General features: G+C 32.4%; 1 protein-coding gene across 1 annotated transcript in view; it reads left to right on the top strand.

Annotated features, from left to right (window-relative positions):
- Window positions 1–27,660, top strand: part of RSPO2 (R-spondin 2) — a 257,233-nt gene that overhangs the window by 87,565 nt on the left and 142,008 nt on the right. The window contains exon 3 of the mRNA XM_003760322.2: window positions 25,547–25,735. Coding sequence (XP_003760370.1) covers window positions 25,547–25,735 — 189 coding nt within the window. The remainder of the gene's footprint in view (window positions 1–25,546; window positions 25,736–27,660) is intronic.

Here is a 27,660-nt window from a genome sequence, read left to right as displayed (position 1 = left end):
GTAAAAGGATTTAAGACTTATGAATGTTCCAGTTGGAGGAAATTGTAATTAAGGTTAGTAATATGTATGTGTGTGTGTGTGTGTGTGTGTGTGTGCGCATTTTATTCAAATAAGGATTTTATGTCTCTTTTAAGAGAAAGACAATAACTCTTCCCTAACTATTTATATCCTCTCCATTGAAAAGCATATGTTTAACACATAAAGCAATAGCCAAATTCATTTACTTTGTTCAGGGTTAATTACTACTTTTAGTTAAGCATTTTCGTGTGACTTTAACAGTAAAATTCTCTAATAGATAGAAAATATAAGGAATAGAATTTAAATTAAAGGGTTGAAAATATTACTAGGAAAAACTAGCTTAAAAAAAAAAAACAGAACAGTTCATAATAAACACATTTAAGGAGATTATTCCACAGTTAAAAAAAAAAGTTGTGAATGAATAAATCTCTTCATTTGCTTGAAATATTTTATAAAATAATATTTAAATGGAATAAGTCACTTACCTTTGTGGATGAATACATTTATAATTTGTTTTAAATAATATGATGCTACATACTCATTTTCTTATTTTCTCCCATTTTATTCCCCAGAAAAAGTATCTTAAACATTATTTATTCCATTAAATATTATGGATTATTTCAAATTCTTTCCCTCCTCTGGCTCCTCCTTCACTCTTTGAGAAGATAAGCAATATTTCAGTTATAATCCTGTCAGCTTAGTTCCAAATTGCTTTACAGAATAGTTGGACCAGTTCACAACTTCTCCGGAAGTGTATTAGTGTCCTTTTTGTCTACATCCCCACTACTATTTATCATTTTCCTTTTCTTTCACATTAGCTGATCTAATAGGTGTGAGTTGCACCTCTGATTTGTTTTATTTTGCATTCCTCTAATCACTAGTGATTTATAACATTTCAAAAACAAGCTTATAAATTATATTTTCATTTTCTGAAAACTCCCTGTTCATGTCCTTTGACCATTTATCAGTCAGGGAATGACTTATTTTTATAAATTTGAGTCAGTTCTTTCTATAATTGAGCAATGAGTCCCTTTATAAAAGAAAGTTGCTATATAATTTTAAAAGTATTACTTTGTTGTCTCTGGTACCTTTTAACAAAATGTGCTTTTTCTGACTTTCTCTTTTAATTAGGCTATTTTTGCTTTTTCTTTGTCTTGAGATCATGATTGTTAGCCCTACTTTTTTTTTTTTTTTTTTTAAACACTTCAGCGGTGGCATAATACATTCTGCTCCAGTCTCTTATTTCGATTCTCTGTGATTCTATTTCAAGCATTTCTCTTTTTCCCCCCCCCTGAGGCAATTGGGATTAAGTGACTTACCCAGGGTCACACAGCTAGGAAGTGTTAAGTGTCTGAGCTCAGACTTGAACTCATCTGGTGCTCTATCCACTGCACCACCTAGCTATCCCAAGCATTTCTCTTTTAAACAGCATATTGTTGGATTATTTTTTGTAATCCAAAATTCATTCCACATTCATGATTATGATTATTGTATATTTCGGTCTTTTCTATTTCCTTCTGCAATTCCTTCTCTCTCTCTTTTGTGTTTGAATGTTAAATATTCAATTCATCTTTTGTATTTTCTTCAGGAATACCTTAAAGTCCTCTATTTCAGAAGGCATCTATTTTTTCTTCTCTTTAGAGTTAGATATTACTTTGTTATAATGCTAACTTCTTTGCTCTTCAGGATGTCATATTCCAATCTCTCTTATTCTTTGACATGGAAACTGCTGAATTTTGTGTGATCCTGATTGTCACTTCATGTTATTGGAATTGTTTCTTTCTGGCTACTTGTAATAGTTTTTCTTGAGCTTGGAGCTCTGGAATTTGATTGTAACATTTTGAGGAGTTATCATTTTGATATTTTTTTCAGGATGTGATTGGTAAATTATCTTCCTCTTGGTCTTGAGAACTGTGACCTAGAATTGCATATAGGCAATAAAGTTGACAAACAGTACCAGTGCCCAGTGTCAATTTAGGGTCCCCTGTAATCTCTTTTGGACCATTTGCCCCAACACCTTACCATCTTTGAGTTGAGAACTCCTGAAGCTGCTGTCTCTATAACTATAACCTTCATCTCCAAGGCCCAATGCTGGTGCCCTCTGGGCCAATTTCCATCTTAATGTGGCAGACCTTTTTTTGCTGAACTCCTAAATTGTCTTGGACTTGGAAAAATGCTTCAACTTGAGTTTTGTTGGCTATGCCACTCAAAAATTCAGTTTTAAAGCCTTGCCTTAAAATTTATTAGAAGGAAATTTTTAATAGTATGATTTTTTTTTTAAAAAATTAAAATCCCAAACTTATTTGATATTAATTTTATTTTAAAGTATTTGAACAAATAACTTCTATAACTTTTTCATAATTTCTCCTATTTTAAAATTATTCAAACACTTAGATTCCAGATTTCTGTATCTCTTTATTATTACATTCTTTTTTTTTTTTAAGCCATATTCTTTTTTTTTTTTTTTTGTAATGCTTTTTATTTTTCAAAACATATGCGTGGACAATTCTTCAACATTAGCCATTGCAAAATCCTGTGTCCAATTTCCCTCCTTCCCCCACATCCTCCCCTAGATAGCAAGTAGTCCAATATATGTTAAACATGTTAGAAATATATGTTAAATCCAATATATGCATTATATTTATACAATTATCGTGCTGCACAAGAGAAAAAGTGAAGCAAAATAAAATGCAAGCAAACAAACAACAAAAAGAGTAAAAATGCTATGTTGTGAACCATTCTCAGTTCCCACGTCCTCGCTCTGGTGTAGATGGCTCTCTTTATCATTGAACAATTGGAACTGGTTTGAATCATCTCATTGTTGAAAAGAACATCTATTAGAATTGATCATCACATAATCTTGTTGTTGCCATGTATAATGATCTCCTGGTTCTGCTCATTTCACTTAGCATCAGTTATGTAAGTCTCTCCAGACCTCTATGAAATCATCCTGTTGGTCATTTCTTACAGAAGAATAATATTCCATATCATTCATATGCCATAATTTATTCATCCATTTTCCAATTGATGGGTATTCATTCAGTTTTCTGTTTCTTGACACTATATATATATAATTATATATTATTATATATTATATATTTTATATATATATAAAATGTTGAGGGTGTATATTCTAGTAACTTGGCTTTACTTTTACTTATCTTCATTAAGAACTTTTCTTAGAATGAATAGATAGAAAGTATAGAGCAAGAAAACAAGCATTTCCCCAAGCTGAAAATCTTCCCAGAAATTTTCTAGCAGAAGCAGGCATTGAAGACAGTGATAAGGTATTTAGGAAATTACTCTAGAAGGGAGTATACTATTCCAGATGTAGAATGAGGAACATAGAATACAATAGGACTGTTATCTTGCCTGATTTAAACACATTGCTCTAGTGTAGCCTGAGATAACATTAGGGTTTTTTTCTGGTTTTGTTTTGCTTTGTTTTTAGCTGAAGTTATGAAATTGGCACGTATTGATCTTGTGGTCACAAAAGTTTGCAGAAGATTGTTTTTTTTTCCCCCATTGCAAATATTCCTAAATCAAATTTGCTTGATACAATAAGTGTACATTTAAGTTTTAAAAACTAAAGGCAAGACATTATAAGTACTCCTGCTAAACTTCATTTTGATAGTTTTGACTCAATAATCTAGTCTGAGAGAGCTTGAATTTAAGATTAAAAATTATTTAGATGCATATTTGTTGCCTTATTTTCTAAGACAAAATTTTCTAGTTCTCCTAAGAACTAACTCCATCAGACATCTTTCATCTTATCGCTTTCTTCAGTTTTTCTTTCTGATGGGCCTATACTTGTCTTCCTCAATCCCCTCCAAACTCAAGAGAGCCATCCCTTTACCTTGTTTACTCTCAAGCCACTCTTTTTTCCTTGTCTCCTCTACCAAACTCCATAGTCTGTTCAACATCAGCAGTCTTTAATTTATAACCTGCTTCTTTTTTATTCAAAACTGATCAGAATCAATGGTCTTTTTTGGTCCTCATCCTCCTTAATCTTTCTGTACTATTTGCTATTGATCATCATTTTTGAAACATTCTCTCATTTCTGACTTCTAGGACTATTGTGCTCCTTTGATTATATGATAATATTCCATCTTGGGCTTTAATTATTTATGATATAATAATAATAGTAACATTAGCTAACATTTATATGATATTTACTGTGCTTGGTGCTTTATTAATATTATTTCATTTGATCCCCACAACTGCCAGGAGAGGTAAGTGTAATTATTATCCCCATTTTACAAATGAGAAAACTGAGGCAAAAAGAGGATAAATAATTTTCTCAGGATTACACATTTACTAAACATCTAAGGCCAGATTTGAATTCAGATCTTAGTGACACCAGGCCCAAAATTCTATTCACTATAACACCTATTTTCTAATCAAGTGTTGTCAAGCTTAAATAGAAAAGGGGATAATAAACTGTACGTAAGGATTTCTGTGGATTGCATGTTGACTTGGAAAACCACATATCAACATTAAATGTGTTATATTGTATGTTTGGTTACTTTGTTAAATATTTTTCACACAGCTGAAAAAAATCAGTAACATTCCTGTGTGCAGTAAATATAAAATATAATTGTAAATATAAAATATAATTGAAAAATATTTTCTTTCTTTCTTTTCTTTTTTTTTTTCAGATCAGGTTTCCAATAAGTATTCAAGTCTTTTTTTCTTTGTTATTAGTTCTGGCTCTCTATCTTTTGATAGTGTTCCCATAGTACTTTTAAATATTTTTCTTTGTGCTTGAACAGGGCAGGATAGAATAAAAAAGGTTAATTTTAATATTTAAGAAAAGGAAAACAAATTACCAGTAGCCTAGTGTGCTGTGTCTACTCTCCATGGTGCTACTTCACTATGTCTTCCATTTTTCCTTCTCTCTCCTTCTGGTTTCCCTTTTCTTACTCTCCTTTCTTGCTTATTAGTCATCTTCTACCATATATCTGTGTATTAAATGTTAAAATGTCTAGTGATTTCATATCTCTGGTAGAAAGTGTAAAATTAATGCCACAGGCTTCAACTATAGTTTTTTTGAATGGCCTCAAATGGAACAATTTTGTCCCTAAATTTGTTGAACTCTTGTTTTGGGGAAATGATGGTTAATTGTATCTAATTCTGGAGACGCATGCATTAAGGAAACGTTTCACTCATATATCTATCTATATCTATATATAGATATAAATATGTGGATTCTTAACTGAATATGTTCTGAAGGGAAGAATTTTTTTTCCTCAATGCAAATAATGACTAAATTTGTTGCAATAATTAAATGTGTGTGTGTGTGTGTGTGTGTGTGTGTGTGTATGTAAATGTATGATTAAAAGATGTAATAGCATAATGGCTACAGAACCAGCCTTCTAGCCATGATGAACTGGGTTCAAGTCATTACTTTGATATGTTACTAAATATATGATGCTGGCTAAATGACAGCTTCTTACTGACACTATAAATCTAGCAAATTCTGACATTTATTATAATAATAATAATAATAATAATAATAATAATAATAACAAGGTGTTGATTTATATTGGCAGAGGGAGTTTCCTCATAAAGACAATTCCCTCTGTTAATGACAACACAAATCCATTCTTCATCTTCTTTCTTTATGTATTGTATATCTGAGTCAGATTGGACTAAATTTATTACTTTTTATATCAGATTATGCTCTTTTTCTTCCCTTCTCTCTTCTACCTGTTGGTTATTTAAAATTCAGTTTTGATCACATCTACAATATACTGAAACCTTTTAATTACACAGGTATGCTTCCTATTACTTCAAAGGGGAATTTGTTAGAAGAAGGTTTGTCTTCAAAGACTTCACAAGCAAGAAGAGTGGCTCATTAGTAGGCAATTGCATGGCCTGTGGTCATATCTTTTTCCTTTGAACTATTCAAGTGGGTCTCCTATGACACTGCATGTAATGCTTTCCATGACACTAACTAATATCTTAAGTGAAATTATGTTTCAGTATTTTATTCTTACTTAATGTCTCAGACCATCCAAAATAGTTGTCTTCATGATTGTATCTGGTCATATAATTTTTATATTTACGTAGCAGATATCTGTCCAAGGATAGTTTTTGAGGATGCATTTTGTTTTATTTAAATAATTTCTTTTGTTAATTAAAAATGCATGCAACTATATCTATTCTGTATCTCTTAGCCTACTCTGTGACTGCAAAGATGTGGCATGCTAGAAAAAATTGTCTGGCTTCCCATGTCTGTTCCTTCCCATCTTAGGTTTTCATGAGGTATATACTGAACACATATGTAGAACATTTTCATTTATGGTTTTATACAGATAATGGGTCTGTGCTTAGGTGCTTTCAATTGTGTCAAACTCTCTGACTCCTTTTGGGGTTTTCTTGGGAAAGATAATAGAGTAGTTTGCCATTTCTTTCTCTAGGTCATTTTACACTGATGAAACTAAGGTAGAAAGAATTACAGGACTAGCTCAGGTCACACAAGTAACAAATGGCTGAGGTCTTCCTGGCTGTAGACCCAGTACTCTATCCACTGTATCACCTGAATAAAGATAATTTTATTTATTTTTTTATCATTCACCATATTTGAACAAAAGTATCATCCATATTATTTTTCATTTTGAAGGGATCATCTCATCTTTGGAGAGATTTTAAAACTCAATCTCTGAGTACTTAAAAATGACTTACCCCAGTGCTCATCCTCTTTTCTTCTCTTACTCTATGTATTAGGTAATATGCAACTGCAGATGTACATCTGTATGTATATTTGAGGTTGTTTTTTAAACTTTTTTATTCTTAATTTATGGGATTAAACATACATTTCTTAAAATTTGCTGGGAATGTATTATTTATGATTTACTATTTATTCCATTTACACATATATGTATATATAATTTATATATGATATATTTTTCTTTTCTTTTTTCCTTTTCCCTCTTCCTTTTACACTAGAGGTGGCTACCATTAGACACAAATAGGTGTGTATGTAAAATTATTCTCTACATACTCCTATCCCGCTCAAGTGTAAGGTTGATCAATCAATGACACTTTTTGACAATATTTGTCAATCTCTCCAATTGCACCTTCAGTTTGATACTGAAGTGGATGTAGTTGGTGTGTGTGAAGGAGGACAATTTCTTTTGGTTGGTGAGAGTCAGGATCTTTCTTCATATGTCCTTTGTAGTTAATTATAATAATAAAAATGACTAATATTAGCTCAAAGTTATTCTTAAAGCATTATTGGTGTTACTGTATACAATTTTTTCTTGGTTCTACTTATTTTACTCTTCATTACTTCATGCAAGGTTTTTAATATTTTTCTGAGATCATTGAGTTCATCATTTCTTATAGAACATAGTATACAGTAAAATACCACAACTTTTTCAGCTCATACTCAATTGATGGATCCCTGTAATTTCCAGTTCTTTGCTACCACAAAGAGAGAGATTCTATAAACATTTTAGACTATGATTTTTTTTTTCCTTTTCCCCTTAGTCATCTTTGCCAATAGGCCTAGGAGGGATATTGTTGGGTCAAAGAGTATAAGCATTTTAATAACTCTTTGGTCATATTTCCATATTACTCTTCAGTATATGAGTTTTTTATAAATATCTTACTAATCTCCGCCCCCTTCCCCATTCTTCCATACTCATCCCCTAGAGTGAGTTTGCTTTTCTATCAGTGTAAAGCAGTTAAAATCAATTCACTTATTTTGGATTGTACAATGATGCCTTGTCTCAATTCTACAACAAATGAAAAATACATTTATGTGTATTTGTGTCTGTCTCTCTGTATTTGTATGTGTGTATACATATATATATGTATATGTATATATATATTTGTATGTAATCTCTTTTTACTAATTTTAAAAAAATGCATTATCACTGGGTACTTTCCATACTCTAGATGAGTTTCATATTAGCCTTTGTGAATGGAGTTTTCACATGGGGAATTCTCTACATGGGTGAAATCATAAATTCAGACTAATCAGTTTATATAAGAAGTCTATGAGTGTCTTGAGGGCAAGAATTGAACTGTATTATCTATCTAAACTTTACATCTTACCCTAAGCACATAACACTGTGTTTTATGCTGAAGTGTTTAGCAGCTATTGATTAGAATGATTTACATCATCTTAACACTTTTGAGTAAGACTTAGTAAGACTATTCTTCCCTCCAGTTATTGGTAATCTTATTCCAGGATTCCTTTTTCTCTTTGGACCACAAACCCTAAAATTGATAGATCCAGAATTAAGTTTTTAAATGAATAAAATAAAACATGTGATATTATCAAAGAAATTAATTATATACAATATAATTGCATATGAATATGTATATATGTATTTGTATGCATAGATATATGTATATATACATACACTCCCATATTTCAAATATCAAATCAAGTTTATAGATCCCAGGTCAAGAACATCTACTCTATTTAATTGGTGAATATTCCACTCCCAATAACTTTACCAAATTATTGTTTTCTTTAATAATGGTATGAGTTATTATATATTTTTATTAAAGCTTTTATTTTTCAAAACATATGAGTGCACAATTCTTCAACAATAGCCCTTGCAAAACTTGTGTTCCAATTTTCTCTCCTTCCTTTATGCCCTCCTCTAGATGGCAAGTAGTCCAATATATATTAAACATGGTAGAAATATGTTAAATCCAATATATGCATACATATTTATACAATTATCATGCTGCACAAAAAAATCAAATCAAAAAGGACAAAATGGGAAAGAAAATGCAAGCAAACAACAACAAAAAGAGTGAAAATGCTGTTATGAACCATATGAGTTATTATTTTAAAAAAATCTAAGTAGTACTGCTACTAATGGAAATAACATTCATTAAAGTTTAAAAAATAATTTATTACATTCTTATTGATCATCACAAGACCAAGAGGTTATTACTATAGATGTTTTGCATGTATATATGTTTTATGGATGACAGAGCTGGGATAGGGAAATTGTGACCTACCTGCGTTTAATAAGCCACTGAACCAGAAGTAAAATTCTAATATACCTGAACACATTTATATTGTTGTTCTGAACACACATACATATATATACACACACATATATGTAGCATAAGACCATCTATATTGTAGAAGGAAATTAATTTTCCTAAAAGAGGAATGGATTACTTCTAATCTTTCTGAAAAATAACTGAAAGTTTCTTTTATTTCAACCTATATTATCTGGACTACTAATTGTATGAACATTTGACTCAGTCATAAACTAGTTAACCTGAAGAGCTGTGACTTTGGGCTAGAGTGAGATAGCTCAGTGAATAATTAAGAAGTGAAGAACTTGGGGTAATGTATATAATTGTTTAAAGTATCTGTAGTGGCTCTTTGGGTGAATGAATTATACCCTTGGGATTTTGATTAGCTGTTATGGGATGCTAACCACAACTGGTGTCTTCATGTTCTCAACCATCAGATTACATGTTATATAAAGCTACTTCTAATTTGAGTAGGTCAAGAAATAGCTATAGTATGAAAACACTTCCTCTTCAAATTTCATGACAAATTGGAGATGATGTTCACTGCCTTGCCTGATTTAAAAAAAAGTTGATCTCTGGATCAACAGATATATTTAACATACTCTAGTCTACCACAATGGTCTGGTAATAGCCACAGGTATACTTGTGAAGAATTAAAGTCAATAAGCTTTAAAAAATGCTTACTTTTTGTAAATTATGCTACAAAACAGTGCCAGATACTTTCAAGAGACCTAGAATATTATGGGAAAATGACAGGATAATGAAATATTAAATACATATAAAAATGCAAAGCAATTTCAAGAGGAGCGAAGAGAGGGAGAGAGGAAAAAAAAATTGGGAGAAAGGTGATCAAGAAAAGTCTCTAAAAAGAATCCTTTTAGAAAGAGTTAATTTGGAAGAGAAGAATTCAAGATTACTGAAAGAAGGTGAGAGGGACGAATTAATCTTTTAGGAAAGAATGGAAATAAATACAAGAAAGTAAGGAGAAATCTAGAATGTGTTAGAATTGGGGAGCTCAATTTAAGGTGATGGCATAAACATCTAAATGCTCCAGATCAAGGTAAAATGGTAATTCCTCAGGGGAGACACCAGCCAAATTGTGTGTGAGTGTGGGGGATAGAAGAGGGAAAGAAAATAAGGAGGATGGGGGAGAGAGAGAAAATGATTGAAGAAATATGTGAAAAGAAACCTAGAAATCAGACAGGAAAAGGAAGAAAGGAGTTTAGGCTTAATTAAGACTTTGTTTTGATATATGATTTTGAACGTTGGGATTAGGGGAAAAAAACTGAGAAGTAGTACCTTAAAACTGAGAAGTAGCACCTTAAAGAGTTTCTGATGATTTAATACTATGAAAACTAGTTTAGTAAATATTATAATTTTTGATTCAAGCATATTGGTTTGTCCATGCCTTCCCTCTCTTCTCCTCATTAACTTATGAGGCCCTTCTGAAAAATCTTTTTTTTAAACGACTTGATTTGATGCTAAACAATATGTGGGCTGATGATTAACTTGGTCTTGTACTTCAAAAATATGTAATTTTGGTCATGTGGATACATTTGCTGTAAGCAGTCTTCAGGGGCTGCAATCACTGGAAAATTAATTGCCTTATGGTCAAATTTGGGAATGTATCTCTCTGTCCTTGAATAGGAATTTGTATTAATGATAAAATTACAAATAAAATTATTCTTGATTTAGCTTTGCTTCTTAGATTAAAGATATATATATATATATATATACATATACATATATATATATACTCTAAAATATGGAGCATATTTGGTTTCTAGCTGTAGAATAATTTTGTGATTACATGTGAACAGGGTTATATTGAATCAAGTTTATTTTACTGTTTCTCTGCATAGAATCTTCTCAGACAAGTTAGAAGTTTAATTCCTATTTTTTATCCTTATTTGTATGGCCTTGGCCAAAACCTAACTTCATTCACTTCAGGAAATTTTCTCTAATAGTGCTGTAAAGAGATTCATGGTATATTGTATCTATCACATTCTCTCTTTAAAAACAAAATGAATTTGTGCTGTGAATACATGGAATGTCTTGGAAGCTGCTCAACTCCCTCATCTTGAGGCTTTACTCACATATTATCTTGGTCTGAGTATAACAGTTAAGGGCTTACATTTCAATGCCTTTCCCTACATGGATTTAGTGCAAAAGTAGCAAGGAGATCAACAAGATACATAAACAACAGGGATACTGAATGACCAAGTTCAAAATAAGTTTTTTTGGGAGGATTTCATATATAGGTGTATATTTTGCTTCTGGTTTGGTATTGTGCAGCAGTTACTTAGCAACAGTAAAATTTTATACATCTATTACTTTGTAACAATTTGCTTTTCATTAAAGTAAATGCTTTTATTTTTGTTCCTTGCTACAAGGATGTATGGTCCCAACTTAAAAAGACAGAAGTATGACCCCAGGTCCTTTCCACATCAAAAGCGAATGTGTTCTTTCATCTGGGTCTTGTGTCTGGAGCAGTTATTTATGACTCTGCCCCTTCTTGTTGTGGGCTGAAAAATCACAGCTCTAAAAAGCCATCCTATTTGGCTATCTGTTTACTTATTTATAATTTTATAACTTAAGACAAGTGTGGCAATGGTTAAAAGATAGATTATCCATCCTTTAAAAAGCACATATTATAGAAACAGCTGAATTTGTTGGGGAGGTACCTTTGGGGTAACCTGAGTACATCACACACAAGTTAATATGCTTTAAGTAGGCTGAAAAAAGTAGTTGAACATGTATATTCTTGCCAGCAGAGGGCTTTTATACCTCAGGTATATCCTAAATGTTGTGCTTAAGTTTATATATTAAAAACAAACAAATAAACAAAAACTTGTCCAATGTCTAGTATTATAGGTGCTCAAATACCCATTTGGAGTGAGTATATCTTTAAAGATTTGTTTTTCACATTTAAATAATTGGATTATTTTCTTATATAAACATAGTATTTTGTGAGAGAGTAGCTTTCCAGGCCACAATCTTGTGCATTTTTCAACTCTGCTCATATTAGAGCCACCATCAGTGCCAACAGTCTGTCAACATTTCCATAGGGGACTAATAAGTAGGCTGTAAAAGCTAAAGCCAACACTTGGCGTGGACAGTGTACACTCTACAGCAAGGGGAAAAATCCTCTTTGCTTAAGTTATAGTATTGTAAACACCCACATGAAACTTACTCTTTTTCTTTTCCTTTTTTTTTTCTTTTTCTCTCCCCCTTTCCTCTTCCTTTTTCTTCTTTGCTAAGCTTTATGAATTTTTACTGTCACTATTTAGTTACTTGAACAATTTTCTTAAAAAATCTTAAACTATTTTTTTCATCCTTTTTTTAGTCCCTTAGAATTTTATTTTTTTAATGAAGAAATGCAAAATCCTCAAACTCTATACTCAGGATTTGAGGAAGAGAAATTTATCATTAGTGTTGTCTTCTTGAAGAAAAGAAGCTTTAAAACCCATGAAAAGGCAATTTCTAATCATCTTAAAAACAAGATTTGATACTCTTGTACTTCTTTTTATTACCAAGCACCATGGTTCAATTTAAGAATTTTTTTCCCATAAATTCATCATTAAATTAAAAAAAATTGGTATTAGGGTGAATATGAATGAGTATAATTTTCCTTTCTGAATGTTATTTTGACTTATGGGGGAAAAATAGAACATTAATAGCTTCTATCATATACATCCACCCACTTATATAGCCACAGATGTGGTGTAAAGACTTTATCACCTCCTATGTTGACTATTGAAGTAGCCTGCTGATTGATCTCTTGGCCTCAAGTTTCTTTCAGCTCTAATCCATCTTTCACTTAGTCGCCAAAGTGTTTTTGTTTGTTTTGTTTTGTTTTTCCTAAAGCACAGGTCTGTTACACCACCTTTGTTGTTCAATTGTGCCCAAGCTGTGCTGTCTATAGGTTTTTCTTGGCAAAGATACTGGAATGGTTTGCAGTTTCTTTCTCTAGTGCATTAAGGCAAAGAGAGGTCAATTGACTTTTCCAAGATCACACAGCTAATAAGGGTCTGAGGTCACATTTGAACTCTGACCTTCATGACTCCTGGAGATATCTAGCTGCCTCCATCCTACTACTCAGAATTTAGTTATACACACACACACACACACACACACACACACACACACACACACAGATTTAAAGATTTCAACATTTATTCCTCTTCTATATTTCTGGCTGTCTTACACCTTGTTTTTATTTTTCTTACTATTCCAATCCAGTTCACACATAATGTTCTTCCCATTTATACTGGCTATCCTCCTTACCTGGGATGCTCTCTTTCCTTAAAGACAGATCTGGCTTCTATGGTTTCTTTTAACACTTAGAACTCTTTCCTCATCATCTACTAGTATCTTCCTTTTGAGATTATCTTCTATTTGCAAAATATAGATCTTATAAGTGCATAATTCCCATGTTGTCTCTTCCCTTAGAATTGTGATCTCCAAGGAGCAGTTTTTTTTTTTCCTTTGTGTCCTTAGTGCTTAGAACACATGGTATTTGGCCATATTGAGAACTTAATAAATGATTATTGACTGATTGGTTGTATGATTGTTAATTCACGATAGAGCATTTACTAAGTTTAACTTACTATATGGACTCTTGGTTAGAAGGTGACAATTCAAGAAAACTAATTAGTCATCATAAGAGCTGCTATATTTTGATTTTCTTAGTCTTTCTGATATTAATTTTGGTATATTTGCAGTTCCCTATGAGGTAAATGTGAGAAGTGTTTTCTATGACATTTTTAATTCTGTAAGCAAGTCTATTATTTGAGAACATTTATTGTGGGAGGAAAAATCCTTCAGATGATTATGTGAACATTGTTGATCATTAAGTGTTTCTATTGAGGAGATATGTTTAGAACATCAATTACTGGAGAAAAATATTTATAGCCAGGAAATTTTAGTCAATCAACAACCATTTTCTAAACTTTGTGACAGATCATGAGAATATGAATAAAAAAAATTAAACTGTCTTTGAGTTTACTTTCTACTGATAGAGAAAAGTATAGGTTTTATGTGAATTTCATATATAGTGGGGTTTGTGTGTATATGTGTAGGTATATACATACATACCTATATATATGTGAATCTTATAGGTATGTATATATATATATATATATATATAACATGTATGTATATATATATACACATATTTATATGCTTATACAAGATATATGCAGAACAAAAATATATTACTAGAGAGGGAGGGAGAGCATTAGTAGCAAATATGATAAGGAAAGGCTTCATGTAAAAGATAGCATTTGAAATAGGCTTTGAAGGAAATTAGGGACATCAGTAGGCAGAGGTAAGAAGGAGCCATGCATATAGAGGAATGGAGAGATGGATTAGCATGTATAAGAGAAGGCCATATATGTGTGTGAGTGCGTGTGTGTGTGTGTGTACACACATACACACACATATAAAACCATTCTACACATGCTTTTGCTTATCAATTCTTTCTCTGGTTGCAAGAGGATTAGGAAAAAGAAAGAGAATCTATATGTCCTAAAATATTTATAGTGGTTCTTTTTGTGGTGATAAATAATTAGATTGCAGAGATGCCCATCAATTGGGGAATGGCTGAACACATAGTATGTGATGAAATACTACTGTACTATAAGATGTGATGAGCTTGATGGTCTTAGAAAAAATGTGGGTAGGCTTGCATAGAATAATCAAGAGCAAAATGAACAGAACCAAGAAAATATATATGGTAAAAACAATTTTTTAAATTAATAATAACTTGGAGTGAATTTGTAATTTTGACTTATCCATATTTACTACAAAGAACATATGAAGGAAAATAATGTTTTTGTCCTTTCATAATATCTCTGTGAGAGAGCACCCAAATATTCTAAGGGTTTTGAGATTTTATGGATAGCCAGGGAAATGGAGGGCTTTCCATGCGCTATCTTCTTGACTAAGATCATGTCTTTTTTTGATTGTGTATTTCTCTGATAACTGACTTTTGTATGGCTTCTCCTGCATAATCATTCATGGGCAAAATATCATAGCCTAACTCTTCATTTTTTATTCGAGTGAACTGAGACCTTAATTATTCAGAGATTGTAATATTCCATGATTTGCAGTTGTATCACTTGAAGAATATTGAAGTTAAAGAGGAGCTTTTTGATTCAAGAAGAAATTTGGGATTATTGAAATCATTGTATGATACTCCAAAGACACTATGAGACCATAATCTTTTATTATTGAAATATCTGGAATCATTATTGAGAAAATTATGACATCAATAGGAAATTTTTATTCAGATAAATGCTCTGGATAGAGACAGTGTTGAAGATGTGCATAGTCAAGAAGGGCTTATGCCACAGAGCTAGCTTCATGGATATCTGTTAAACATGTTTCCAAACGTTTTTCCCCCCCAAGTGTTAATCTTCAATTTACTGCTTTGACTTAATTATTATAACATGTAGCAAGAGAAGCCCATGTTGCCCAAACAGAAGCTCCTTGTCATTCTTTTACTGACAAGTTTCCATCTAAGAGTGTGGTCTTTGGAAGAGAAAATCCTAAATGATTATTGAATTGGGTGTTGGTGGAATGTTGCCAGTAGTGGAATGCTGGACAGTCTTCACTTTGGAGAGCCAGTGGTCCTGTTTTGTGGTGGCAGCAGTACTGGCAGCTTTGGGGGATTGCTTCTGCACATGGCAGGGAGCCTGAGACTAGAGGATATCATCTGAAGTGAAATGGGCAGAGAACTGCGTGGTTTTTTTCTTCCATTTAGAATTTTAGCTTAAGATGATAATTTTTTTTTTTAATATGAGGATGGAGATAATTGAGCTTTGTCAAAAGAAAGTTTTTCTACTAAATTGTATCATTGTTCCCTCACTCAGTCCCCAGCCAGTTACATAGCACTTTATTATTCTGTCTAGTGGAGACACAAAGAACAAGAAAGTATCCAGAAGAAAAAAATAGAATCCATAGGTTAGTACTCTCAAGTAACTTTACCTGCAGGACCTGAATATGGATCAACTCCTACAGGACCACACAAACTGGACATGGCGTAGCTCCAAAAAAGACATGCTATGAAAGTTTCTTCTTGCTTCCTACCCCTTTTCTAAGATTTTCCAAACTAAATGACTGAGACTCACATTTTCTTTTTTAACTCTTAGTAACACTGAATTGGGATTCAGCAGAGATCCAGTGGATGCTGTTTCTTTCCAGTCTGCTAGCCTGGATCCTGTTACATGCTTGTCAGCTACAGGGCTCTCAGGTGACATCACTAAGCCCTAGCTTATATTATTTCAGACCTAAGTTCTGGGGGATGGCAGGGCACAGATTTTTGGTGAATGTCCCTTTGCTTTCTCTTTTGAATGCTGTATAGCTTTGTATGGCTATGTTTTATTTTTTTAAAGGGAAGATTTGAGTATTTTTTGCAGCACTAAAGGACTATGTTGTTGAAGGCTGGCATCACCTATCTTTCATTAGCATAATACCTCTCAAACTATCAGAATGATAACTAAGGAAAGGGGGGAAATGTGAGAAAGGGTTCACTAGAGAAAAGATTCTCCAGCATTTTGCCCTGATAATATGCTCTATTGATCTCACTTCCAGATTGAAACTCAGACGAATAATGTTCTTTATAAGAATTTATATTGGGACTAGATCACAGGACTTTAGACTTCTTCAGCTTTTAGAGATAAAAGGTATTCATATCTTAGTTACTAACATAGTAGCTGGGATAAAGGAAATATTTAATATATACTGAGAGTACTAAGTGAAAGAGCTAGGATTTTAACCTATGTTCACTTTTACTACTATTCTACAAAAAGGGAGGATCCTACATAGAGTTCAGAATTAAAATAGTTTTTGATGCATTTTATATCCATGTACGTGGTTCTCTTCTACCTCAAAACTAGTAATTTGCTGTGGGAATAGTCTATGTCATGCATAAACTGAATCTCTCTCTCTCGCTCTCTCTCTCTTTTTTGGCTTAGCATAGTGCTTAACACACAGTAGATATTTAATATTTGTAGATTTTGCTTAAATAAGTCTAAAGCAGATAAGTGTTAAATTGTTTGAGGTTGGTGTTATTCTACTATCAAATTTCTTGGAAAACTATACAGTTAGCTATAGATTAGAATTCCTGAATTTGTTTTTGGGATGACTAAATTAGGTAATGGGGTTTGTGATAAATTCTGAGATGTTAACAGAAAAGGGCCTCTGAAGAAGCATTCAGGATGGCAAACTATGCTAGAAATAAAGACAAACAGGAAACATTTTAGGAGAGTCAGAGCTTATATTGTCTACTTCAAAAAACATATTTTTTTTTAGAAAATTAAAAAAATAATAATCATTGAAATCAATTGAAACTGATTTGTTTATGGAAAGAAAAGACTTTGGGACCTTTTAGTTGAATCAATAAAAGTTTTTTTTTTTTTTTTTTTTGGGGGGGGGTTGTTTGTATCAGGGCTTACTAGTGCCAGAATTCCTGAGAGTTCTGTCTTTGTGAATTCCTTAGTATATTTTGAAGGATCATAATGTGTTGCTAAACAGTATTTGTTTCTACAATTTTGATCACATGTATTTTTGGAGAAGATGGAGGTAGAGAAGGTGATGTTAGACATTTAAATAGTTGTTATATTGAATTAGATTAGTTTAAAAATACCCATTATCACATAGGACAAAGGGGATTTTGATAAATAAATATTCATCATAAATATCTTCATAGGACTAAATTTAGTTTGAAAACTAGAGATTAGAAAAGGTGTAGGAATAGTGAAATATTATGCCACTATAGAAAGCATTTCAGAATATTGACATTGGGTTTTGGTATACAAATAGTGACTGATGTTCTGACTACAAAATATTTCTAGTATTGACTTAGAAGAATACTATGATTTGTATCTGGTTTGTTTGTGTTTTATTTTTGGGAAAGCAAGATTATCTGTTTAAATAGCACAGTTTTGAAACATGTGTCAACATGTTTTCTCAAGATATGGCATTTTAAAGCAATTGACAGATTAGATTGTAGAATCCAAATTTAGGAACAAAAAGATCATTTTTATGGAAATTTTAACAGATCTTCAGAGACACTGATAGAGCTTGAGGAAAGATGAGTTACTGATTTAAACATTTTTTGTTTAATGTGCTGCAAAATGTTCATAGTAATAAACTATCAAGCTTTTTAATATTGATCATGTTTAGTTGTGACCAATTTACATGTTTTAAGAAACTATTTTTAATAGATATCTTCAATTCTGAGTATATAAATCTAAACATACTGTCCTATGGCTGAACATTTATTATTTCTATTTAGTCTTTATGGCTCATAATTCATGATCTTAATGACTAAAAGTGCACTGGATGCTGGTAATTTAAATATTTCATTATTTTCTTCCCAGTATTTATAGATTATAAATTCACAGAAGCCAAAGGTTTTGCTGATTATTTAGTATTAATGCCAAGCACAACACTATATAAGATAGATGTTTAACAAACTCTGATGTTTCTTTAAAAAGTATTTCATTAAAAACTCAAACAAGTTTTACAGAGGAAGAAAATAAATTTTAGCTATTATTATAGGGTCTATGGTTGCAACTCATAATAGCTACCCATTTTAATTAAAATTAAGTGTATATGATATCACATGGACAGATTCAACTTTGTGCCAACTTGCCAATAGTTCATTGTTTGATCCTGCTGTCAGAAGCAGAAATGTGCACCCTTTGTTAGAAATGGATGCCTTCACCTAGAAGGAATTTAGATTCCTTACTTGGCAAAAGCAAAATCCAGAAACAGGGAAGCACTTTAATGTCTGGAATCTATTGAAAACAGATGGGCATCCAACACCTACACAAAATGTTCTATAGAATAAGATGTAAATAGCTGGATCTGACTTAAGAAATCATGAGACTTAAAAACACAATCTGAAGATTCACAGGAAGTTGACTTTTTACTCATTGGAATGAAAAACTGAAGAAATCAGGTAGGTTGGATAAAAGATGAGCAAATCTGATTGATGTTGCTTTCTATCTTGATAGAATTGAGTTAATAAGCATAAACCTAACATAGTGGTTAGAGTGTTGACTTTGCAGTCAGAAAAAACTGAGTTTAAATTTTGCCATGATAATAGTTCTATTTCCATGAACTAATCACTCAGTCTCTAAGGTTATCTATCAATTACAAATGATTGCTTATGTATAATGATGAAAGAAGTTGCCTCACTGGAGGTTATCCATACTGATGAAATCACAATTCATACACCAAAATAACAACAACAATAACAAAACACCTCACTACTAAAACAAAAATCTTACTTTTATATAGCACTTTAAAGTTTATAAAACATTTGCTTTAATAACTATGAAGGTGGAAAGATCATCACTTTAGGTCCTATTCTACTTATTGTGCTGAACTTCTAAATTTGTATTTATTTATTTCTCAAGGAATTATATGCTTGTGTTCTTTAAAAATCATTGTTTTTCTCCTTTGGGGGCATTTAAATGTTGCAGAATCATATGTTTGGCTTTGCTCTTTGGGTGGATCTGGGTTTTGAGCTGTTTGGGTTGGAATGCTGCAGTTCTGGGTCTCAGCAGGTTTCAGGGTTGGAGAAGTTGAAGCTTACTAAGAGACAAAATAAACGAGATCATCAAAGCAAGAAATTAACTTCTCTGTTTATTCACCTGTACAGTTGAATCAACCCCAGGGCAATAAACAGCAATATTCTAGATGTTAAGATCCTGACAAAATAAATGATATTAGCCAAGTGTTTAAAGTTTTAATTCTTCCTAGTTTGGTTTGTGGCCTTTATATAGCACATACAAGTTTCTTGCCAAATGCACCATATACAATTTGTAGATACAATAGCAGATTTTGGGGAAAAGTAGGAGGAAGGACTTTTGTAAATGATAGCCAAATAAACTACAAATGTCTTTGTGTGGTCTTATGCTACAAATTATATTTGATCCTTGGAATATGAAGCTTCAAGAGTGATATATTTCCTTTGAGTTAGTCATCTGGGCATTAATAAATGTCCTTTATGATAGAAATTTAAAAAAATAACACTTTCTTTTCCCCAATTGTTTTGAAGTATAAATTATCTTTCTTCTCTACTTTCCTGAGACACCAAACGATTCTATATAGGTTATACATTTGCATCATGATCAAATTACAGTTTTGGTAAAAGGTAACATTGTTAGATTTGATTATAAGAATTGTTTTATGAACTTGAGGATAATCCATGTCCATAAGTATAAAAATATCTAAGTAGGCATCTTGGAGTTTGATCTATGTTTTCTACTGTTTCTTAGAAACTTAAGAGATGAAAAGGTCATCTGAGATCCTTTAATCTGATCTATATCCAAAACAAACCTGCCTTCTTTTGAGTCCCTAACAGCTTTCCCCAAAAGTGAAGAGATTCACAATTTTATCAGGTAGCCAAGTTTTATTTTGGGTGTCTGTAATGGTTAGGAATTATTCCACATATTGAGTTAAGGCATTTATCTCTGCAGCTTCTATTCATTGATTCTCATTGTGTGCCCTTTGGAGTGAAAGAAAGGAAGTATATGTTCTTTGACATAATGACCCCAATTTTCTTTCTCCTCTCTGTATTTACTAGGTTTTACTTCACAAAATCATCTTATGGTATACTTGCTTTTCTCATAATCATACTTTTCAGAGTATACATAGGGAGTGTCCTTATACTGTGGCCTCCACAACTTTATGTAGTATTTCAGAAGTAGCTTAATCAAGGCAGAGTGCAATAGAAGTATATCCAACTTTATTCTGAGTACATTATTTCTATTGTCATGGTCTAAGATAATGGCCAAAGCAGCTAGTATCATGTCACAAAGTTGACCTATTGAAATTGTGCTATGATCCTATGTGCTTTATGTATAAATTGCTGCATATCTATGTCTCTTCAATTTTATCATATAGTTGATTTTTTGAATCCCAACATAAGATTTTTTATATTTACTTCAATTTAAATTTCATTCCCTTGGATTATTTTTGGCTTTGTTTTCTTTTTTTATTCTATTTTGAATCCTGTAGCATATGCAGTCCCTCTCAACTTTGTGACATTACCAAATTAGAGAAGCATATCTCAATGTTCATATGAGTATCTAGTTAAAATATAATGAAGAAGAAAAGGACCAATCCTCACTCAAATGAAGCCAATGATTCTTTAATTGGTATACCTGAAATTTTAGGAAAAGTTTCTGAGGACAGGACTCTATAATTAGGAAAATGGTTGCTTTTTCTATTTAAGAATTTTCACTTAAGGTTATCTTCTTTATTCCCCTTATTATTTATACTCTTTACTATGAAATATGATTTGTGGTGATGTAGAATTCTTGGATTAATTCTTTGAATTAAAAGTCAGTTAAGGCTGAGCTTCAGTTCCCTGAGACTAATATTCTGGCCATTTTCCATTTTCCTCTTAAATTATGTGACTATATAGGTAAATCCTTTAGAATTCTGTTTTTAGCTTATAGAACTGAAGTTGAAATTTGAGGTATATTGATAGAGACTTTGAGGATCTCTAGTTGAACATAAGATTAGTTAGTGTCATAGCCAGGGAAATTCTCTTTCATTCTTCTTAACAGTGCACAATAGAGTATTTATTACTCCCAGGATGAAAGAAAGGCACAGTTCCAGTATGTCTTATTGCATTTGACATTTAAAATCTCTTTCTTATCATGAAATAGTTTTTGGCTGCTTGGACAAATCCATAATTTGTATGCATTACTCACACTTGCTAGGGATTGTTACATTTTTGAGAAAGTTATTCTTAGTGGAAATGGCATATGTGGAATTTGATTTTCCTGTTGAAACAACCCTGTAATTAGGGTTGAAAATTTTAATCTAGACTAAATACAATTTTTGTATTGATTTATTTAGCATTCAAATGATTTCCTAGCATAGCAAAATATTTTTTAAAGTATCTAGAGATCAACACAACAGAAAAAAACTGATTTCAAAACCACTCAAAAAATGTCAGTATCTGGATTCTATCTTTCTAAAGAGGTCTTTCTTAGTCCACCCAGATGTTAGTAGTGATCTTAGAGAAGATGATACTCTCTTTTTCTCATTGCAAATTTAAATTAGGGAAAGTATAAGCACAAAACAGCAGTTTAATGGTTTTAAATTTTTTAAATAATCTGTTGTGGGTTTGAAATCAGGAAGTGCCCAACTTTGAATCATCTTATGCTTTATGATTATGGGCAAGTTCCTTGACCTTTCTTGAAACGTGGTTTACTTCACTTGTAAAATGGTCATTGTCACCATTGCCATTATCTCTGATTTTAAAGGAATGTGAGGAGAGGTGTTTGATATATAAATGTGAACTCTCATTATTAGCAGTGCAATAGTGCCTGTGCATAAATGTGTAAAACTCCTTTTTCATACATCAAATGTACATGACCTCATTGGCAAAGGGATAACTCATGCATGTGCTAATTCTTATAAAGAAGTTTTGCAGACAGTTTTTTTGAATTGTTATGGCCAGAAAGTCACTATTGTCCATATTCTTGATAACTATATTTTTGTCTACACATAATTAGTTTGTAGTCAGCAGATACATTCTGTTGCTGGAACTATCCTTTTATCCTTTGCTCCTTGGTAAAACTTACTAGTTTGTATTTTACTAGAATGGCCTTTGAAGGAGCTAAAAGGTACCAATGTGCCATAATTAGGCAGGCATAAGAGTAAAGCTTCAGCAAAGGCATTACACTAATAAATTTATTTGCTGTCCTGTAATCTCTTGTCCCTAGGTGCTGTTAATAGCATGCTTATCAAATTCAGTGGCATAAAGTGAGATGTCCTGAAGCCTTAATAGTTTTTTTTTTCATTATAGTAATTTTTTATTGACAGAATCCATGCCAGGGTAATTTTTTTACAACATTATCCCTTGCACTCACTTCTGTTCCAATTTTTCCCTCCCACCCTCTACTCCCTCCCCTAGATGGCAAGCAGTCCTATATATGTTGAATATGTCCTAGTATATCCTAGATACAATGTATGTGTGCAGATGCAAACAGTTTTCTTGTTCCACAGGGAGAATTGGATTCAGAAGGTAAAAATAACCCAGGAAGAAAAACAAAAATGCAAACAGTTTACATTCATTTCCCAGTGTTTTTTCTTTGGGTGTAGCTGCTTCTGTCCATCATTGATCAATTGAAACTGAATTAGGTCTCTTTGTCAAAGAAATTAGGTCTCTTTGTCCACTTCCATCAGATTACATCTTCATACAGTATCGTTGTTGACGTATATAATGATCTCTTGGTTCTGCTCATTTCACTTAGCATCAGTTCATGTAATTCTCTCCAAGCCTTTCTGTATTCATCCTTCTGGTCATTTCTTACAAAACAATAATATTCCATAACATTCATATACCACAATTTACCCAACCATTCTCCAATTGATGGGCATCCATTCATTTTCCAGTTTCTAGCCACTACAAACAGGGCTGCCACAAATATTTTGGCACATACTGGTCCCTTTCCCTTCTTTAGTATCTCCTTGGGGTATAAGCCCAGTAGAAACACTGCTGGATCAAAGGGTATGCACAGTTTGAAAACTTTTTGGGCATAATTCCAGATTGCTCTCCAGAATGGTTGGATTCGTTCACAACTCCACCAACAATGTATCAGTGTCCCAGTTTTCCTGCATCCCCTCCAACAAACATCATTATTTTTTCCTGTCATCTTAGCCAATCTGAGAGGTGTGTAGTGATATCTCAGAGTTGTCTTAATTTGCATTTCTTTGATTAATAATGATTTGGAACACTTTCATATGAGTGATAATAATTTCAATTTCATGATCTGAAAATTGTCTGTTCATATCCTTTGACCATTTGTCAATTGGAGAATGGCTTGGTCTGAAAGCTTAATAGTTAACAAGCCAATTGTCTTTCCATCAACAAAAGATTTTTAACCACTGGTGATATCTGGTGACTAGAAATACAGACACAAATTCTTGTTTGCATGAAGCTTATATTCTATTTAGAACAAATGAAACTTGCATAAGTAAATATAGGTAAAACATCTACAAATTTAGGATGAGGAGTTAGATGAACATGAACAACTGGGAAGACTGGGAAAAATTTTTTGTAGGAAACAGTCACTGAGTCATGCTTTGAATAAAGTTAGGGAATCTATGAGGTGGTTAGAGAGAAGAATATTCTAGAAATTGAGCAAAGCTTCTACAAAAGTTAGGAGATAGGAGATAGAATGTTGCATGTGAGGAACAGCAAGAAAGTTAATTTGGCTGGCTGGAATGTACAATATGTGAGGAGAATGTTGTGAAATTACCTTTGTTTGGAACCACATTATAAAGGAATTGAAACACTAGAGAGAACAGTGTGTATTTTCTTCAAGAAGCAATAGGGAACCATGGAAACTTTTTGAGAAGGGGGAATATCACAATAAGAATTGTGGTTGAGAATTCTCTCTGAGACTAGATATGAAAAGGATGGATTGAAAATGGTAGAAAATGGAGGCAAAAATATCAATTAGGAGGATATTTTAGTAGCCCAAATGAGAAGTGAGGGCCTGAACTAGGATACTGGCTACATGGAGTCCAGAGAAGGGGGACAGATCCAAGAGATGTTGAAGAGAAACATTTATAAAGCCTATCTCACATACTTGTCATGCTAAACATGGGGATATTAAGAAAGATAAAAGGCAACCCTACTCTTAAGAAGCTCATAATCTAATGGGGTTGACAACATAAAGACAACTATATACATACTATATACAGAATCAAGTGGAGATAATCATTAAAATTCAGTGAGGAATATATCACAACAATTACCCAAAGTAATTGAGAGGTTTTTAAAAGTGACTATTAAGATGGTGAGTGCAGATGGTACAGGGTCAGGCTAAGAGTCAGGAAGACCTGAGGTCAAATGTGACCTCACTCACTTACTAGCTGTGTTACTCTGGGCTTAACAAGTTAATCCTGTTTGCATAATTTTCCTCATCTTTAAAATGAATAGATAAATGACAAACCCTTCCAGTTTATTTGCCAAGAAAACACCAAATGGATTTATAAAGAACCATATATGATTGCAACAACTGAACAACAACAATTAAGATGGTCATTGGACTTGGGACTTAAATATACTCATTTTTCTTAGGTTCAATCTGAAATTTTTAAGCCAAACCTTCAAGAAGGCAAAGTTGGAAATTTTCTCTTTATAATCTTTGTTACTAGTTATAATTAACTATTTTAGCCTTATCTATCCTTAAAATGTTATGAGTCAAACTTGATCATTTCTAATCTCCCTTTATTAAGTTACTATTGGAGTGTTATGAAAAGGTTAACTTTGATATTCTTCGTGCCCTATTGTTGTATATTACAAAGACTATTTTATGATGTAATATTTTTGATCCTTGGGGAGTCAAGGTATCTTATCTCATCATTAATGCCTATTCTTTCCCTTCCCCACCTCCCTATATTTTGACTTCCTCCTAAGACTCTTAACTTTTCAGAATGGTACATCTTGCTTTTTGTTTTTGTTTTGCAGCTAGCTACGTATCAAATCCAATTTGCAAAGGTTGTTTATCTTGTTCAAAGGATAATGGATGCAGTAGATGCCAGCAAAAGTTATTCTTCTTTCTGCGAAGAGAAGGGATGAGGCAGTATGGAGAGTGTTTACATTCATGCCCATCAGGGTATTATGGACACAGAGCACCAGACATGAACAGATGTGCAAGTAAGCATTTAAATTCTTTTTTTTCTTAACTATTTAATGTGAGCAGTAATTAGTATTAAATTAGTATATCGTTAAGTATGTCTTGATATTATGTATCAATATTTTAAGTTACCATATATAACAAAAAATAATATTTGTGTTTTTTTTACTTTTGTAGAATGATAGTTTTACTATGCTTATGATAAATAAATGGAATAATAGTAGTAAACAAAAAATTAGCATAAGTAGGAGGCAATTTGTACTCTAAGAAGAGGAAAGAGTGGTAATTCAATCAATCAATGACATATTGAGGATTTACTTTATTTTAGATATTGTATTAGGTGCTAGAGATTTAAAGAAAAATAATTCTTACCCTTTAAGACTTTTCATTCCACCTGGGGAGACAATATGTGCTGTACATATGTACATTCAAAGCATAAAGAAAATAAAAGATAACCTTGAAGAAGAAAGTAGCAGTAGCTGGTAGGTACAGGAATGATTGTGTAGAAGGAAGCACTTGAGTTAAATCTTGCAGGAGGCTAGGGATTCCAGGAGGTACAAGTGAGGAAGTGTAAGTATTCTAGTTATTCTGTAGCCAATGCAAAACCATGAAGGCTAGATAGTGATATGTTGTGTGTGAGCAACATACAGTTGAGCCAGTATCAGTAAATTGTAAATTATATAGAGATGTAACTATGTAAGAAGGGTGAAAGTCAGAATGAAATCAAATTATGAAGAGCTTTAAATACCAGTGGAATTTTTATTTGACATAAATATATCACATATTTATGGATATAATTTATATTGTTGATATAATTATAATTGATATAATTTTATTGCTATAAATATATCAAATATTGATATTTAGAATTTATGGAGTAAGGGGGAGAGAATAACATAGTTCAAGCTTTGTTTTTAAAAAATAGCTGTCAGCTATATGAAGGATGAATTTTAGAAGGAAGATACTTAAGGCTAGAAGACAAACAAGGAGGTTATTACAGTATTCCATATAAGAGATATGGAGGGCTTGAGTTATGTGAGAAAAGACTGATGTTGAGGAATGATTATAACTAAAAAGTTATGAGAATAGCAACTGTAGGAAAAAGCAGTGCCCTTTAAATTTGTAAGGAATTAACTTCTAGGTTGATGATCTTAGGAATAGTTAAAGGAAATTAATACTTTGATGTCAAGAGCTAGTTTATGTAAATTTTGTCAATGAAAGTATATACTTTGGAACATTATTAATTTGAACTAATCAGCTCAACAGTTTTTCATAGAAGGCTCTCTTGTTGGGCACTTAACCCATTTTGGGGAATTCTTCCTTGACAAAGAAATTAACCTCCTTCTTCCTGCTTATCAGTTCTACAAGTGGAGGAAAGTTGCAGAATAATAGAAAAAACACACCTAGTCAGGAAATTAGCAATCAAATCCTGACTCTAGTAGAGTATAAGCAGGCCCTCCTCAGGAGAACCTTATCATAGACAAAATTTTCACACACACTTTTAAAAATGAAACCTCTATTTGGAAATTATTTAATGAACGGAAAAAAAAGAGGAAGAAGAATGATGATTCTGTGAATCAGCTTTATAAAGCAGATCAGCAGATATTAACTCTTTTGTTGTGGTAATGCTTGTAGTAAATGATTGAAGTCAAAGTTTTTTTTTTTTTTTCCTATTGCTTTGAGGTAAATCTGCTCACCTTGAGCAAGCAGAGGGATGGTTTGTAGCAAGACTATTTTAAGCCAATGTGCAAAATAATAATTATTTGCTAATGGTCTTTAAGATTCTTTGAATCAAAAAAAGAATCACAGACACTAGTTATAAATTATCAAGTTGAAAGGTGTAAAGTCCGGACTAGCTCTCTGGAGGATTTCAGGATTAGCCTGAGTCCTTGGTTATAGTGGAGGAGTGAAGGAGGCAGGAGGGCCACGTGGCTAGTCAAAGATA

This window comes from Sarcophilus harrisii, chromosome 1 (assembly GCF_902635505.1).
Source record: "Sarcophilus harrisii chromosome 1, mSarHar1.11, whole genome shotgun sequence".
Taxonomy (NCBI): Eukaryota; Metazoa; Chordata; class Mammalia; order Dasyuromorphia; family Dasyuridae; genus Sarcophilus; species Sarcophilus harrisii.
This window is presented reverse-complemented; position numbering and strand designations above follow the sequence as displayed.